At 39.8% G+C, this 18,118-nt stretch overlaps 1 protein-coding gene across 1 annotated transcript in view; it reads left to right on the forward strand.

Moving 5' to 3' along the window:
• LOC109279471 (spermatogenesis-associated protein 7 homolog) overlaps nucleotides 1-17,394 on the forward strand; it is a 39,102-nt gene extending 21,708 nt beyond the window's left edge. The window contains exons 5-10 of the mRNA XM_019472153.1: nucleotides 1,019-1,527; nucleotides 1,635-1,695; nucleotides 2,960-3,024; nucleotides 4,157-4,228; nucleotides 6,937-6,994; nucleotides 17,269-17,394. Of these exons, the coding sequence (XP_019327698.1) occupies nucleotides 1,019-1,527; nucleotides 1,635-1,695; nucleotides 2,960-3,024; nucleotides 4,157-4,228; nucleotides 6,937-6,994; nucleotides 17,269-17,394 (891 nt within the window). The remainder of the gene's footprint in view (nucleotides 1-1,018; nucleotides 1,528-1,634; nucleotides 1,696-2,959; nucleotides 3,025-4,156; nucleotides 4,229-6,936; nucleotides 6,995-17,268) is intronic.
• The last annotated feature ends 724 nt before the right edge of the window (nucleotides 17,395-18,118 follow it).

Raw genomic sequence — 18,118 nt, forward strand, 5'->3', positions numbered from 1 at the left:
CAATATTTTCAAGAGAACTAAATCCCAATGATTTTCTTAGTATTCCCACTGAACGCAATGCAATAACTTTACATTGTTTTACAGTATCCTCTGAATTTCAGAATGGTATTTACTCATAAAAGCAAGACCCTAATGTAATTAATCCTAATTCTATATATTCTGCCAGATACCAGAAACTGTACAACCTCATGCTAGCGTGAGTAGGCCTGTTCTTCACCAAATTCTGCCAGCGGACCTTGCCTCAGTAGACAAAGTCTTGCAAAACATTTCATTGTGCCATAGTCCAGAGTCTCTCTGGGGCAAAAATTCCTCAGCAGACTATATTTAGACTGTAAAACTTTCTATTTGTTGAGAATTATAGTGGGTTTACCACTAGATTACCAGTGATACTGTTTATAAAGAATGTCCTCCAATTCAAACGTGCATTATTTTGATTTGTAAAATCTTGCTCCCACTGAGATAAATAGCAAAATGCTAGGTCACAATTTCACCTATGGTATTTATGAGGATAACAGTGGTTCTCTTTGACTTCAAACTCACGAGATCGAGTCATGCTCACACCTGCATGGGCATACGAGGAGAGAGAATAGAAGACGCCATTGAAGAAGGGCTGTAAGGTTGCTATTGAGACGTCAGCGCCATAGATGAGAATGCACAACGTCCAAGGAAGAAAAAAAAAAAATCTCCTCTTCTCCCTCTGTGGGCCCTGGCAAGCAAAACGGAATTTCTGTAATTTCCCAAGACTATTTGTCATTAGGAACCTCAACCTTGTAAAGAGAACGAAGGAAAAAGAAACTAGAAAAGGCACTCGTTAACTAGCTCTAGCACAGTGGCAGGGTGGCTTTCCTCCTAACTGCGGTTCCTGAAACTCAGCAAGTCATTTAGACCACTTGAGACAGTTTGAAAACAGTTTCTTAAAATTCCTCCCGTGTGAATCAATTTGTAGGAGACACTGTTTTCATTTCAGCGAATTGCTTTTGCAATTTTTCTGTCAGTTATTTTGTTCTTTAACTTACAGGCGGGGTGGTCGCTGTTGGAAAATGGTCACCTATATTTGATGTCTGGTCGGAACAACTGTTCCAGGACAAAGAGAGAGCAGCCCCGCTCTGTATCTTTTCAGAAGCTCACTTCAAGGACTCTGATGCCAACTCCTACTGCAAGAAAGACTATCCGAAACACTGGTCAGCATGCTTTGTCTCAGCCTCCTGTTCACAACTCTAGTACAGACAGATCATCTGCTTCACCACTTCTGCAGTCTCGCATGCATTTATGCAGTCGCAACAGGAAGAAGGCATTTCAAAACTCTTTTAATAAAACATACTCTGGGGACCTCCTTGACAAACATTCAATTTACTTCACAGAAAAGAAGCAGCGTTTTACGCCTCAAATCTTAAATACATCACACCAATCTTTTCTTGTAAAACATAGGTATTATAATCCTCCTCCCCAAAAAAAGAGCTCCTCCCCTGGCAGACCATCATTTAAATCAGCAGACATCAATAATGAAAATAAAAGAGAGTTGCACAGGTACTTACTCAGTTTGTTTATACATCACTGCTAAAAGTTAAGTAATTTCCCATTCAAACACATCATTTTAAGCATAACTGGTTTTCACTGTGCTTTTAATCTTTCAGATTTTTAGAAGATGCACATGTGAGACCACATTCAGATCACTTTTCTCCACAGCCAGTTGAGGTTGGTGTACCCAGTTTGTTACAAAGAAAAAGAATGGAGCCCCCTGTTCATACACAAAAGTTGTCCTGGTTGTGTGGAAATGCGATGGATAACGGAATCATTGGCTTTGGCGAACATATGTTAAGAGCAAAACCAAAAAATTAAATCATCTTGTGAGAAGTCACTAAGATTGCAATTGAGAAATCTAGCATGTGTGACTAGATAGGGTCAATAGACTTCTGTGGATAAAATAGGAACAGCTAAAGTAACTGGTCTCTCTGAGAAACGCAAATGAGGCATTATGCGATGTGAAAAACAGTGTATTCCAACACAAATCTCTTCTTCTGAAAGCAGAGTTTTCCTACTTGATTGACATCTTGCTGCACTCAACATTTCAAGCGGTCATTTCAGCTTTTGATTGATTTACAGCCTTTCACTCCATCCAAACAATAACTTGGAGCCCAGAAACATCCAGGCAAAGTGCTAATCACTCAGCCTATGGTCAGTACTGTAGTATGCCATGCAAGACTTTGTCTGGAAGTTGCCCTCCGTTAGTCACCTGGATTTTTAAGATGAATGGGGGATTAATTTAGTAAATTTTAGTGCTCTTAAAAATAAGGGATGCTTAACAGTAGCCAAAGCCATGTATGATAGAGAGGTTTGGTAAGATTCCTTGGCCTGCTCATCCCTTTACAGAATCAGTGTTGAATTTCTATACAGCTCATGCTCACCACAGGCATGATTTGTGCTAGCCCTATCCTAGCTGGGACTATTCCATTCCTTGTTCTAACCTCCAAAACCTTCATTTTACAACATTCTCAAGAGAAGCTCCTATTCCCATTTGATAATCCGCAGCAAAAGATAATTTCAATATCAACCTGGTTTCCCAAGTCTTCTTTCAAAGATACAAATGTATTTTGCACGTCCTTTTAAAAAAAAAAAGCTGTGTTATTTGAATGAGGTCTGCAAATATTGTCTATTTTGTCAGAACTTCTGATTTCCATTATAGCTTTTGCATCATTTTTCTCAGGTTATACAAGCTTGTTTCCATATCTGCTAACACAAACCTACCTAATAATACTACTTTTTCTTTATTTATATGAGTGATTGACACTCAAGACATTTATTTCACATGAGCTGGCCTGTCACTTCGGTATGATGTTGTTGTGATTTTGATACGTTACGAAATCAGATCATTTCCCCCTGGTTCTCTGAATGGAAATATAAAATGTTAATACAAAGATAATAAAAAAATCTGCTTTTCCTCTTTACTTGTTTGTGGCAGAACCATGAATTATGGATTCCCGATTCTAAAATGCCACTTTCTCCAGGATCACAACTTGAAGAATCGTAAGTTAAATATTTGTTTGTCCCTTTTAACAGTTTCTAAGTTTTATATCAAAATATTAAAGTAGGAATCCAGCGGAAAATTGAAAACATGACATAAGAACCAATTACCAATGGCTGTATGTGGCGAGTAGAAGGGACTCCATTAGGGGTACGGGATTCAGCTACTTGCTTGGCTAACACGATACCTATTAATAATACTTTTTCTTTATTTATATGAGTGATTGACACTCAAGACATTTATTTCACATGAGCTGGCCTGTCACTTCGGTATGATGTTGTTGTGATTTTGATACGTTACGAAATCAGATCATTTCCCCCTGGTTCTCTGAATGGAAATATAAAATGTTAATACAAAGATAATAAAAAAATCTGCTTTTCCTCTTTACTTGTTTGTGGCAGAACCATGAATTATGGATTCCCGATTCTAAAATGCCACTTTCTCCAGGATCACAACTTGCAGTAACGTAAGTTAAATATTTGTTTGTCCCTTTTAACAGTTTCTAAGTTTTATATCAAAATATTAAAGTAGGAATCCAGCGGAAAATTGAAAACATGACATAAGAACCAATTACCAATGGCTGTATGTGGCGAGTAGAAGGGACTCCATTAGGGGTACGGGATTCAGCTACTTGCTTGGGAAGTGTGAGATCAGAAAGTTGGAGGAGGTTTTCTGAGTCATGCCACCCAGCCCCCTCTTACTGTAGGCAAACTAAATACGTTAAGAATAAGTAAATAATAAATAAATAATGTTATTAATAATTTATCTTCTCATACCTACACTTTGTGCATTGGAACTATTTTTTTAACTGATTATTCACAAAAGGCATAGATATTCTTGATTAATGAAATTAATGGATTAAATTAATGGATTAAAGTAATTAGGGAGTTGACCAACAGAGCTGTGAAAATCAGTCTATTAAAAAAGTATAAGCCTAAAAGTATAAGCCTGGATAGTAAAAAAATGCAGACTAGTAAATAGATTCATCACTTTTGAATATGTTGGCAAAATTCTTTATTTGACTTTCTTAGTTTAATTACTCTAAAACTGCTACCTCTTTGGATGGTATTGTAAACCTTATTTGTATTCAGTGTGTGTTAAAGAAAGATGCTGACAGCTTGTGTATTTGTATAGAGAAGAAGAGTATCTTCGTTTCCTTCAAGATCTTACAAATGCTATTTTGATTAGAAGTTGTTACCACGAAGAGTAAGTGCTTTGCATTTCTTATTTATTCCTTTGAGTAACAAAATTTTGACCAACTATTCAATCAGTGTAAAGAATTGGTGGGTTTAATAAGATTAAAGTGAAACTTGAAAACAGTTTAATTTGATGAATACTTTTCTGACTGCATTTTATAGGAGTCATGATTTAAACTGAGTAGCTGAACAGAAAATATTTTCAGCCAGCCTCGTATTTCCCAGTGACTTCTAGTAGAAACACGGAAACATTATGTCTCCGACCCTGTTCTCAAGCTCATTCCCTTATACAGTATGGTGACAGACGTTATTGTTGCAACAGTCTCATTCCAGTTCCCAGTCAATCCTGAGCTAGCAAGCTGTGGAGCTACATCGAGTCTTCCCTAGCAAAGTGCATCACAGCAAAAGATTTTGTGTTTAGAGTTCTTCCTCCCTCGTATAAGAGCAAAATAAATAAATGCAATAATTGCTTTCTTTAGGATGTATGCGCTATCAAGTTAATGATCCACACATAAAGGCTAGAGCCAAACGCACCCAATGCTGCTGGTGTCTAACTGCAGCATCCTTTTCTGCTTTTATGTTCTGTATGTGACATCCTGTCACACACACCCCCCACCTCGCACTCCCATTTCTAATAGAAATCCATCACATTTCTAATATTTAGAGAGCTGTGATAAACCACAGGTCTGTTTGTAGGCCTGCTAGAAGCGACAACGTTGTGTGCTCCTTTTCTATGCCATTTCCTGGCACGCATCTTAAATGGGAGAAACTCTTCCTTTGATAGAGGATTTAACCTCAACGTTTAAGATTTCAGTCTTTGTCAAGTGCTGTGCTTTGATGCTGGAGAGCTGCTAACCCCCTGAAATCAATCAAACTTAGTTTGACACTAAACCAAGATATTTCCCTTTCAATCTAGAGGATTTCAGTTAAAATCCCTAAGGCTCTTTTAAATATATTTTTTTAAGCGGCCATTAACACAAGTGGTTAGTTTGTTTTCTGAGCAATCAGTTAAAGGTAAGAGTTCTCCTCCTTCCTTCTAGGTATAGAAGGAAGGTGTAGACAAACTTCAAGGCCCAAATTAGAAGTGAATTTTCTGTTACACTGGGAGGAGTGGTAGTAGATTTGAAAAACACCCACCCACCACACATTGAAAAGGTTGCTAAGTATCATGCCTGCCCGTACATACAGTTAAGAAGAAGATAACATTAAAATAAAACCTCAAAAAGCTATTGTGTGTCAGCCTCCACATTAACAGGAGGATTAGTATCCTTCAGAAAATAAGTTTTTTCTCTACAGATGGTGAAAACCAAATGAGAGAACACAAACTTGTACCTGTATGATGTGACAGCAGCAAGGGTGTGCTCCACATTGAGCCCAACTCGGAAGACTGTGGAGCACCAGGGTGTCCATGCTCAGGCTTGTAGGGTGAAAGGACAGCTCTGTTGACTTTAGATGGAGGTTGGTTAGATGCTGTGCACTCTTGCCTCGAAAATAAAGGTTACTAAAAATACATGAAAAGTCATCCATTGTTTTCTTGGGTAGTCTCTAATAACAGAACTTAATTTCTCTGCAGAATAAAAGTGAACAATCAATAGTGGCCTTTCATTTTAGATCAGAAGTTGAATTTCTAAATAGATTTTGTGACAGACTAGAAAAGACACAACTAATGGCCTTAGCTAACCTGCTGCAGGATTAACATGATAGACATATATTTTAAAATCTCCATTTATTTAGACAAGTTTCCCTACAGATAAAATCGTAAATGCCCTCCCAATTCAAATATACAGTATACAACCAAAACAGCTCTGCTGAGCCCTCCAGCTCATTGCAGATATTTTCATTTTTTATGATAGTCTGAAAATGCAACCACTGGGTTAGATTTAACTGAGTTATGATTGTAGAACCTGGACACCTAATTTCCCTAGTCAGTTAGGGTTTTATTTTTACCGATGCTCATCACCATGAGCACATCTTTTGCTTGCAGCTGGTCATAGCTATCAAAAAAAATATTGAAAATACTTTCTTTCCCTAGTACACCTAGTTAACAGAACTATGACCATGAAAGTTCAACCTTCAGTGTTTCCCTTGAAAGTTACTGAAAAGGAGGCCCAAGAACAAAGAGACCATGCAAATGACCTTCAGGGGTCTAAAAAGTGTTGGCTAGAGGCAGTTCAAAAGTCCTCTTTGAGTAACACAGTATCCTGGACAAAGGAATGACAGCTAGAAATGAATCTAGGAAGCTGCTTGCAGTACTTGCCCAGCACCCCATACCCTCAGCAGTTTCACCCAGGTAACATGATGGAACGGTACTTGACAGTAGCAACAGAGAGACTTAGGCCCCACCAAAATACAGAGGGGGACTACTACGTTGCGATGGAGAGCACCAATACTCTTACATTTGTATTAAATATAGAAGAAGAAATTGGAATTATACACATGAAAGACTGTCCCTGGCACAGTCCCTGCCAAACTGCATGCACTTGGAATGAGAATATTCAACAACCTTAAACTGTTTAAGATTTTATTTTTTAAATCCATTTACAGGTATGGTACGGTACGGTAGGGACGGGGAAGGGATGGAACAAAAGTGAAAAGTTGGGATGTATTTAAAGTGATCTGAAAGACGGGCTGAGTGGTATTTTTCATTTGGAAGTACAGGGCCTTTGAACAGTCTTTTTTTTTTTTTGCACTGATGTTCCTTTTTATTCTTTTTTTAAGGGTATTAGAAGATGTATTTCAAATGCACATTAAAAGTAAGAGGCATAACCTTGATGAGGTGAGCAAAAAATGTCTATTATTAAATACTCTGTCACCTCCAGTAGAAATGTTGTATATCAATGCTGAACAACAATTTATGGCAGATCGACTGCTATGCAATTTAAATACAAGGCGAGGAGAAACTACTACAAAAGCAGCAGGAAGGGTGTTTTCCATGGAGGACTGGTAAAGAGATTTTTCTCTAAGTTTTTGTGTATTACTCTAATAAGGTTTCTAAAAGACAGATAATGTACTTAGCGTGCAGAATGGCTTTAAATACAGAAAACCTGTTTATGAAGAACGTTTGTTGCTGCACTTTTTTGCTGTGACTGCTATTTTCTGGAGCAGAACAGCAAGAGAGCCTTGTAGGCTGCGACTACATCCAGTAAGAAGACCTTGTTTTTTAATAGCTTGCTTTTAGGAGTTTGGTCACCAGAGCAGAATATGAAAATCTAAGTTGAACATTAAGGCTCCTCATGTGGTGCCTGCTGAGAATTGTACACCTCAAAATGCTTATCTGAAAATCTCACATGCTGAGAGGGAAGCTGCCTACGGAGAGACAATAGGAAATGCCAGGCACAAATACACAGCCACAGTCCTCTCTCTCTCCTCTGCAAGTCTGGCATCTTATCTAGGATGAGCAAAAGTACCTCTGCCTGTTTTAATCCAGATTTTAGAGCCCTCTCCTGAGAGCAGGGCTTATAACTGCTCTTTGAAAAATCTGAAAGAGCACACTGTTTTCCTTTTTGAAGTCATTCACAGAGAAGATGGTATTAGCGATGTCGTTGTTATCTTTGCTGTTATCCCAGATTGGTTGAAGCATTTGCCCATGAAATGGGGGAGGCAGATTCCAATGCCTTCCCCAGCCTGGGGAGACCCAAATCCAACACCACACCTCATGAGCAGATGACACAACTGGACTTTTGAAGTAGTTCCTCTAGGTTAGAAAATAGGAGCAAAATGGGAGACACTAGCACTATAAGCTGAGGTTGCAGCACTCACTTAAAATGCACTAGGTTTTCCCAATAACTGTGAAATATAAATTCTTTCTTCTTTACAGTCTCTATATTAAAGGGAAAAAAAGGAAAGAAAAAAACATTCCTAAGGGCCTGGAGCAGAACTCTGAGCTTCGCAAAGGGCACAAGAGTTTAGTCACAGTCTTCCACTTGCATTGCCTGCCAACTGCTTGTCAGAGGGTCCCTGCCCAGTGCACAGGGCTTGGGGCTCTTCTGTCCCGCACTTCTCCTATGTCCTGCAGGGAGGGAGGCTGCTAATTCTAGCCTTGAGAGGGATTTGACGTTTGAGTCCTCCTCCAGATCTGACTTTAAGGGCCTCTATACAAGAAGGCATTTCGTTCGGTCTGATGATCCAGAGGATTTCATGGTCAGGGGTTTGGACTTTGCATTCTAAAGCTCATATTGCTGCAGGAGATTCAGGTGGGAGCATTTCTGAGGAACTGGCATAGTGTGGCTTTTAAATGGGCTACCTTTGCTTATTTGTTTCTGCAAATTTGTAATGCTGACATTTAGTATTGTGCTTTCTTCAACACTAGGCATGTGGGAGTTGCGCATATGCTTTGCACAATGAATAAATAACAATCAAAGGAATTATAAAATAATTAGAAAGCAGAAGGTTATTTTGTCTTTCAAAGTGCCGCGATTAGTAAGAGAAGGTGTTTTGGTATCTGTTTAGATGCTGGTCTGAGTGACAGTCAGTAGGTAGCAAGAGTGTTTGAGGAACAATCTGAGTTGGAATTAGTGAATTTTAAGTCAGTTTTGTGGGGAAAAAATCAGCAGCAGAACCTCAGTTTGAGAGGATATGTAATTTACATCTGACTAGAGGATGCTGAGCATATTTCTAAGGTCAACTCCTGCAAGGCTCTGAGCGCCTTAGAGATAGAGCTGAGAATCCTTTAATAGGAGACTGAAGGTACTTGATTCCTTCTTCCAGAAGGCTCCCAGCATTTCCAGAAGGATGAGTTCATAAACAGTAGTGGATTTTGACTATATCCTGTTGTGACATGTTTGATATCTAGCAATGTATTGTTCTGCACCTGAGTAGAGCTTAAGCCTGGTGTTTTCCTCTGCAAAAATACCAGCTGAAGACTTTGAAGAAACTCAGAAAAGACTAATAAAATTAATTGGCAGAGAACAGATTTAAAGGATTTTTTTAAACCACATATTTGCACGTTTAGTCATGCAGTGATGAAAGGAAAAAGACCAAACTGCCTCTATGTATTAGAAGGATGTAGCACGTGCAGGAGAAAGAATCGTTCTTTGGAAAGATTAAATGAGAAGCGTAAGCATAACCTACACCAGGAGAAGCTTGTGGGCAATGACTTTTATTGGAACAGGCACAGTTCCCACAATAGAAGTAATGGAAGCTGAATCGCTTTGAGACTTTTAAAGGTGAATGGGCCAGTGGATGGAGAGGAATTCCATAGTGAGTGGACTTTTTGTCCTACAAAGATATATTTTTCTCTTTTAGTTTCTTGTCTTCAAACCAAACTCTTCATTCACTATCACTGTTTTCTGGACCAGACAGACAAAATAAGGAGATGGACACATTTGTCAAGGTCTTTGCAGTGTTTTTTTTACCCATGCTGGATACCTGCCAACTTGTTATTTGGGTACTTGCTTCCCTGGGCTCTGCTTTTCTGTGTACTTGCTATACAAAATGAACACCCCTCTCCAAGTTCCTGCTGGCACGTCCTCTAGCACAGTGTCTGAGATCTGTTCCCTAAAACAACAGGTCTACTGCCAGTTCATGCGTTGTGAGGATGCTGAAACCCATCCAACTGCATTGCCTGACCCACCGTCCTTGTTTGGCCATGCATCAGCCAAGCAATCCCCACCACCTACCAGGGAACTTGCGGCTGTAGTATCTGTAGCCTCTTCTCCAGCTTTGAGAAAGAGAGTAGCACCATTGCTCTTCCAGGGAGAAGGATATGCACTCAATGGGATGTTACATGGGCACTAAGGAGTAGAAGAAAGTAATTAACTGCTTAATTGTTAGAAAAAAAGATGGTAACTGCCTAGCAGGGAAGAAGAGATGAAGAAAGAATATAGGAAAAACATACATGGAGGAAAGGACAGTGCCTCAAAGACAAGAGCCTTTTAAAATGACTAGCACCTTCCCCGTTCATGTTATTCTCTGTGTACCTATGTGGCATAGTTATTGATGTAAAGTGGGGGCACAGAGGGCAGTTCTTTCACTGGACTCTAGCCCAAGGCCATTTTCAATCTGGTTCATCAAGGTATGTCTGAGGAGCAATTTTCTTTGCTTTAGAACATGCAATTTCAAATAGTGTGCCCAGGAGAAAGCATGCACCACTCCTCCCACCAAGATTTATTTCTTCTGTTCACACTGTTTTACTACCTCTGCAGACCGCATTCTGTGGTCTGCTTAGAAATCTTCAGCTGAGGGTGCTTTCCACCTACCCAGCTCTGGAGGTTCAAACATTCCTTTATGTTTTAGAACTATATTTTTTTTCTAGAACACTTATTAAGAAACTGGAGAGTTTTTCTGACAAATTTTCACAGAGTGAACAGATGCCCTCGTTTTCTGTAGTAATGAAATGGTCTCCACTCAGGAAAGTTTGTAAAAGTTTTACTATCTAGCCACTTGCTCAAAACCAACATCAGGCAGTTTTATACCTTTCGAAGTGGAAGGATGATGTTCCAGCTGCAAAACAGCGGTCTCAAAACCTGATACATACTCAGATACAATTCAAGAAGCCATCAATTCCATGAAAAATATTTCCTTAAAAAGAAAAAAATGCTGGTTCTTGCTAAGAGGTACAGGTAAAAGAGTAGCTCTTAGAGTCCGGGAGAGTGGAAAAAATGTCACTCCTGGGCTTGAAATAGCCACTGAAATGGATCTGTAAGTGCACCATTTCAGGAAATTGATGGGAAACTAACACAGTACCTGCAGGGGTGCGGGATCTGGTGCCTGTCTGTCTTCCAGTGAGCAAACTGTTCAAAGTAACTTATTTCCTGGAATTTTATCATATAAAGCCAAAAGCTCCTGAAGATACAAAGTAATATCTTACACTTGTTTTATGCCTTTGCTATTAGGAGGATCATAAAGCATTTGTTCTCAAAAAAATGCAGTGTAAAGACACCAAAAGGTTTACCTCAGGTGAGGGGGAGGTGGAAGACAGCTGATAAATGGCATCCAGCAGTGGTACCAAACGTTTCAGGACAGGGACACAGAACAGCATAGGCAGCTGTACGCCACAGCGGTGTGGAAGCTGAAAGGCCATCTTACTCAACCAAATAAAATTATTTGCTTTGATGACTGTGTGAGTATAGCCTCAGTGATAAGACCTGCCAGGAAGCGTCATAGGGTCTTTCATAGCCAGTAGTGGAAAGGTCTATTTTTACACTTCTAAGGCAAAAAAATCCTTTTTTATGTACCACACCCTAGCACTATCTTGAGTCACACTGAAGCAGACACGGGAGAAAGCAACCTCCGCTTAATCCCTGGCACCATCTCCTACATGTTCTTTGCCCTTCCCTTCAAGTGCCATACCCTTTCTACTTAGCCCATCACGTCTCATGGGATTGCTTTAGGAGGAGATATATCAGCAGACGAGTGTGGTTTAGGATGCTAATGCAATAATTACTGGCTTAATCATCAAAGTGAATAAGCAATTTACCAACAGTCCCCTTCAGCACTGTGCACTGTTACCATTTAAATACAGATTTTTATAATGTACCATAATTAGATACTGCGCATGGGAAAGTTTTAAAAGTAAACCAGTAAAAATGAAAATGACCGCTCTGAGATGAGCACAGGACCCAAGTTTATTCTTCTCACAACAGAAAAAGTCAGTGATCTGGTATGTGGAAACTTTCTTCCAAACCAGTACTGACCCAGTGGCCCCATCGCAGGCAGAAGGGGAAATGTCCTGTGAAACAAGTTCTTTTCTGCATGGGATTTAAAGTAGGAATCTTCTATTTTGGCAAAGTGGCATGGCTAATATTGTTAGAGATTCCAGCGTGAATACCTTAATTTCAATTTCTTAAATTTCTTCTGAAGTTTCAACTGGACATACTCATTTCACTGCATGCTCTGGCAGTATATACTGCATAGCTGAGTATACTGAAATGTTGCTCCGGTTCTTCCCATTTCATACATACGTTCAACTGTGTGCGTGCAGTGGCAAACACCGTTTTCTTCAAGTACACAAGTATCTGTCTATGTAAACCAGGGTTTCCATACATGGAGACAATTGGAAAATATAAACAGATGAGTATCACTAAACATGGTTCATCTCACAACCACAGGACACGCATACAATAGAATCTTCACACCTGAGTAGCTGACAGCTTTTGTTACTTCAGCCACTGAAACCAAGCCTAACCCAGACCATGCTTTACTTATATGTCAGCAAGATCTGGAGGGGAAAAGAGAGGAAAAGGTGACACACAGTTAAAACACAGGATCAAATCTGCTGGCTCAGCACTCTGCAGGTCTGGCCACAAGCTCTCTCAGTCCTCAGCCTTCTATAGCCTTGACCACCATACTGGATTTTTCCCTTTTGCTGAAGGTTCTCTTTAGCAGTCAACTCAGCAAAACAGAACACATAAGATATAAAATTACCTCATAATATTTACGAAGAGCATCGTAATGACCTTCAAACTGAACTCAAGTCTTGAGATTTTCCCAATGAGTTCCTCAGAATCTGCGGAACAGCTTCTAACTCCACACATCCTTTTTCCCTTTCTACATGACAGCTTCTAGACTCCATTTTGTGTCACGAATACCCACAGGTCGTCTTCCACACAACAAAAAGAGGTCATCATGATTGTCATCTGTTAATAAAGCAAAATTCTTTGGGGATGCTCTAGTAATCCTAATTGATTAACCCATAATCCATTTCCCACTTGATTAATTCTTACTGTAATATTAATAATTTTCTCAGTCTTGATCAAGTCAAACCGCACTGATCAGGTGCTCTCAGTCTACTCAGCAATCATCTGCCACTCAGAATCTACTCTTGCATTTTTTGAGATAGTAAGCAGTCAAAAAGTTCACCTAACTGGCTGGAATTCAAACTGCGGACCGCATTATTTCATCACTGTTTTCCTTTCTCCCGTTATGATTCTACTGGGTCACTGATGTGTTTAGCTCAAATGGTCTTGGCTCTTTGTAAGGCTGAAATAAACAAACACATGGGTCACAGGAAACCATGCAAAAAAACCAAAAACAAAAACAAAAAACTGTTTTGCTCCAATGAGTTCTGGATCTACCCCAAAAAAAACAACTGTTTTGCTCCAATGAGTTCTGGATCTTCAAGCCAGTGTCTTACCTCTGAGGAACCTGTGCACATGGTAGGCATAACCTTAGACTGTATGGAGTCCCAGGCTATGATTTAGTAGCAGTGTTCCACATTATTCTTACAAACAAAAGGTAAAATTGCTGCTACCTTATGCACTGTGTTTCATGGAGCTGCCGCTCCATGATAGCTTACTGCATGCAGGCTCTTATCTTCCCACGGGCACTTATGACAGAAAAGGTCACACCAAGGGAAGGGGGATAAAGGTGAGAGCCAAGCACTTTCAAGCAGTTACCTTCACTGTAGATGCCTAAAGATGTTCCTGTACAGGCACAGAAGTACCCCAGGTGTTGCTCAAGTATTGCTAGTGCTGCAATAGCTGCAATCTTGTAAAGCAGTGCTTGCTCTAACTTTGTGCAGTACTTAGCGTAGATGGAAACTGCATTTGCAATGTTAAAACTAAATTCTTCACTGCAAAGTTACAAGAATGTTCTCTTAATGTGTTGCGACTCCTGACTAACTCAACTCTCGTGCTGTTACTGCAGCACTGTTTCAGGGACATGGCTTTTTGCCACGGTCGGTTGAACAGTCTTCTCAAATGACCAGCTGTGGTTTGCTTACCTACAGTCACTGCAGTTTTGGTTTGATATTGGATTGCTTTTCACCACCTCTTCTGCAGTCTTGCCTCTGTGCTTCTTCCCAGCACGGGATGAATTTTCCAGGGGGATTTAGCTATAAGAGAGATAATCTGGACTGCAAAATTTCTTGCAAATGAAAGATAAAATCTCTGAGACTACTTGAGTGAGCTAGAGGAAATAAATGAATGAGATAGTGGGGACAAAAGTGAAACACCTACTTAAGTGAAACCTCATTTCAGTCTTTTTCTCCAGTTAATTAAGTATTGAGGAAAATGGATGTAGAAAGCACATTTTAAAGCAATCAAGTACTGCCAGAAATCAAACCAGCAATTTGAAAAGAGAACAACACTGCTCTTTGGTATCTGACAAAATAAGATATTTGACAGGGAACAATATGTGCAGTACTGGTTAATTGAGAGGCGAGGAGAAGAATAATCATAGCTGCATTACTGAATTTATAGAAGTATCTCCAGTGTACCACAGGGACGATACGAATTTGTGGAATCCTCCTGCCTGCTACAGCAAGCCAGCAATCGCTTACGTTCCCATCAACATTTTTACAATGTACCCTAGGCAGCAACGCAGAAATAGCAACTGTGGTGGCTGAAACCGGGAGACTTGCCTTTAAAATTACTGTAATCCCACACTTTCCTCTGCTGGTGAAGAGACATGGAATAAGAAACAAGTGGGGGAGAAATCTTCATTAATGTTTGCTCTGTCCGCCGCATCCTTTGTTAGACATTCACCAGTTCACGTGGTATGGGATATGGCTCTTCCAGCGTCAGTCCTACGACAGGTTAGGTTGACTGTGCATTTTTTCAAAGCGTCAGCATGAAAGCAAAGACAAGACTTTAGTTTGCCCACCTTTCAGTTCTGAGCTGTAGCCAAACACAGTGTGAACTCTACCCACGAACCTGTCTACATTTTGGAAGCTCTGGCAGAACTTTCAAGGCTGTATTCTCTTTCCTGCAGTTGATTCACTAACCTTCCATTTTTTCCATGTCATTTTAGCACATTAAAATGATGCTTACAACACAGGCAGCGTGCTGCTGTGTCAAAGAAGCCAGCAATGGGGATTGAGACACCTGAACAAACCCATCATAAGGTACCCTTCCCATTCATACTAAAAACACTATTTAAGGGTGTGTGCAGTTAATGAGAGATTGTTATTTAGATTCTTTGATATAAACCAATACTTCCACATATAACAGCCTGTCTCAGCAGAAGATCTGTCGATCTGAAGATAGTACCAGGAGCCAGACACCAAGCACTTAAATAAAAGAGGTAAAAGAGCAGCTAACAGAGTTAAACAAGGAGTTAAGCAAGTAGGACATCTGGAAATCACAAACCAGATTCTTTCCTTTTGTAATTGCTCACAAGAGATTGACAAGAAAAAAAATCCAAAAGGATGAAGTATCAGTCATCTCCATTACTACTTTTAGCCTCCATGATCTGAATCTCAGTTAATTAAAAAGGATCCAAACGATGCTCCTCAGGAAGACTAAAATCTTCAGTCACTCAGTGCCAGAGAATGACTGTCATCATACGTATATTTAAAAATCAACAGTAGTACTGAAAACAGATTATTTTTCAGCACAGGGTCAAAAGAATACAGAACATTTCCCTTTCTCTATAGTGAAAAAATCAAAGCAGTCCCCAACCACAATTAATAATTTCCCACTCCCCTGTTCTGCCTCTAAAAAAAAAAATAATCAGTAATCTGATGTGGGTACACAGGCTTAGTGAAAAAGGCAATCTTCCTTCACAGTATCAGATGCATTTACACTGTATTTCATGTGGTACTCAGCAGGCCTTCTAAATAAAGGTACCCTGAAACACCATCCAGTACTGACAGCAGATTCTCACTCAGCTTTCATCTGTTTAATTTATGAAGCACAGTAGCAGAAAAGCAAAATACAGAAAGCTGCTGAATTTTCTGTGCACCCATCAATCATCAGCACATTCACCTAAGTATTTCAACAGCTGAATTGTGAACAGAGATCATTATTTGTCTGCTGGGAAGACAAATAAAACAATGCAAAAAGCTAAGCAGATTTAGCTATTTTATACCTATGTCCTGTTTTTCTAAGTTCTATGTAGTTTCTGAACTCTACACTGAAATATGTGCGTCGGTCTGCCTGTAAGTGTGTCAGAGAATATGCACACACACACATATACATAACAGAGCAGATATGCCTATCCCCTGTCACTGGAACTAAAGATATACTAGTCCATATTTTAAGCAAATCGACAATGTTGCTTTTGAACACTGCTATTGCAATCTGCTTTCACAGTAGTCCACCATGTAGTCAGTTGTAAACATTTTTAAAAAGTTCAAACAGCTGTTTTCAATTACTGTTTTCCACAGAAAATTACTGGCAGCCTTATTGTAATTTGTGGCTATTTAGGATAAGGTGGCAAAAGCAGAGGGAGATGGAGTCATTTTAAGGGTTAGACAGCTGAAATGTCAAACAGCAAGAACAAGGATCAGGCAGCTGAAGCCGGTTCTGGGACAAATTCGGTGTTCTCGCCACAGAGGTGGCACCTGGGCCACGGAGTGACACTACTTGCCCTACTGTGCAGAGTGTTTATGCTGTTTCCCTGTCTAAAAGGAACTCATTTGCAATGTGTAGTACAAAGAAAATCCCCATTAGATGTGTGTGGCATTTTTCTCTGTCATCGTCTTCAGGGTTTTAGGGCACTTACAGGATTATTGTCCAATACGCATGCCTGAGACTAGACAGATTTGGATTCACCGCAGCTCCAGTTGGTATTTTCCTTCCTCTAAAGTATATTAATTTGCATCAATTGTAGGGCACGTCAACAAAATTAGTAAGCTGGATAGCGAGAATGTGTTTCTTCTTTCAGCTCCATCCTTCCTTCCCACCAGTTGTTACTGGACTGGCAGACTCTTCCAAGTGATCCTGCTGTGAGCCAACGAACATTAGCGATGGCAGCGCTGTGCCCAAGGGTGGAACCGCAATGCAATGCAGAGCATTTTCTGGAAGCTGATGCTTGAGAAAGTAGCACAGGCCCATGTTCAATAAATGGCATTTCTCCATCACTAAGGATTAATTTTAAAAAGTTTTGTACAAACTCTACCTAAATGGTAGTTGACTAGACTGTGGCTATGTCATGGAAAGCGTAGGGCTGTCTCAGGCCTGCCACTTCCGTGCTGTTCCTGCGCTCAAGGCTTGGGGAACTCCTGAGGATCTCTGCAGCTGAATGGACTGCAAGAAGTCAGGGCAGGATCTGACCTGGGAGCATTTTAGATTCTGACATATGAGAGATCAGTTCAAACATTGGCCCTTAATAATAATCCTGGAAGAGCAGCAGCCAAACAAACCTTTTATGTTTTCCTTTCATTACAAGGTAAAAAAGAGAAGAATAGTTGAAAGCCTGAAGAAAGAGCTGAATATCACAGACCAACCAGACCCTGCCATCAGCTGTAAGGGTGCACGGCAAAAGGACGCCAGCATTTCTGCAACATGCTTTTAACCTACAGCTTCGGGCATTTCAGAGAGCATTCAAAATTAGTTAGGACAGCAAACTAGATTTCACACCAATTACAATGTAAACCTTGGGCAAACAGGAAAATGAAGAGATCCAGCTAATGCATCTTCCTGTGACGTAACACAGTATCGCTGTGGCAACAGTCAGGTTAACATGCTAGGAACAATACCAGATCACCAAAGATGACATTTTTACAGAGACTTTCACAATCAGAATAGAAAGCCAGATACAAATGTCCTTTCATTCGTTACGGATAGCTGACACTGACAAAACACGTCCTATGCAATCCTCTTACAAGCAATTCTGATGAGGCATTTTGATTTTTTACTACTGCATGCTTGATTTACAGATAGGTTGGAAATTAAGTTTTCGATAGTTTTCAAAACCCTACATGAATTTTCACCTGAAGTCTCATCAGTTTGCAACAGGATGTAGAATATTAAGTCCCATTTTCAAGTGATTTAGGTATTAATCTAAGTAACTTAAGATCTCTTGAAAATCTTAATCTATGTTAGCTCATATGCCAAAAAGCTAAGATTAGCTAGTACTACAATGCATGCTAGTTACTGAAAAATAATAGGCATTGTAATCTTTCAAAATGCAAACATTTCACACTTACCAAAATCTAAAGGCTGTGCTGGTTTTGGCTGGGGTAGAGTTAATTTTCTCCATACTAGCTAGTATGAGGCTGTGTTTTGGATTTGTGCTG

Source organism: Aptenodytes forsteri, unplaced genomic scaffold, assembly GCF_000699145.1.
Source record: "Aptenodytes forsteri isolate BGI_AS27 unplaced genomic scaffold, ASM69914v1 Scaffold195, whole genome shotgun sequence".
NCBI classification, from domain to species: Eukaryota; Metazoa; Chordata; class Aves; order Sphenisciformes; family Spheniscidae; genus Aptenodytes; species Aptenodytes forsteri.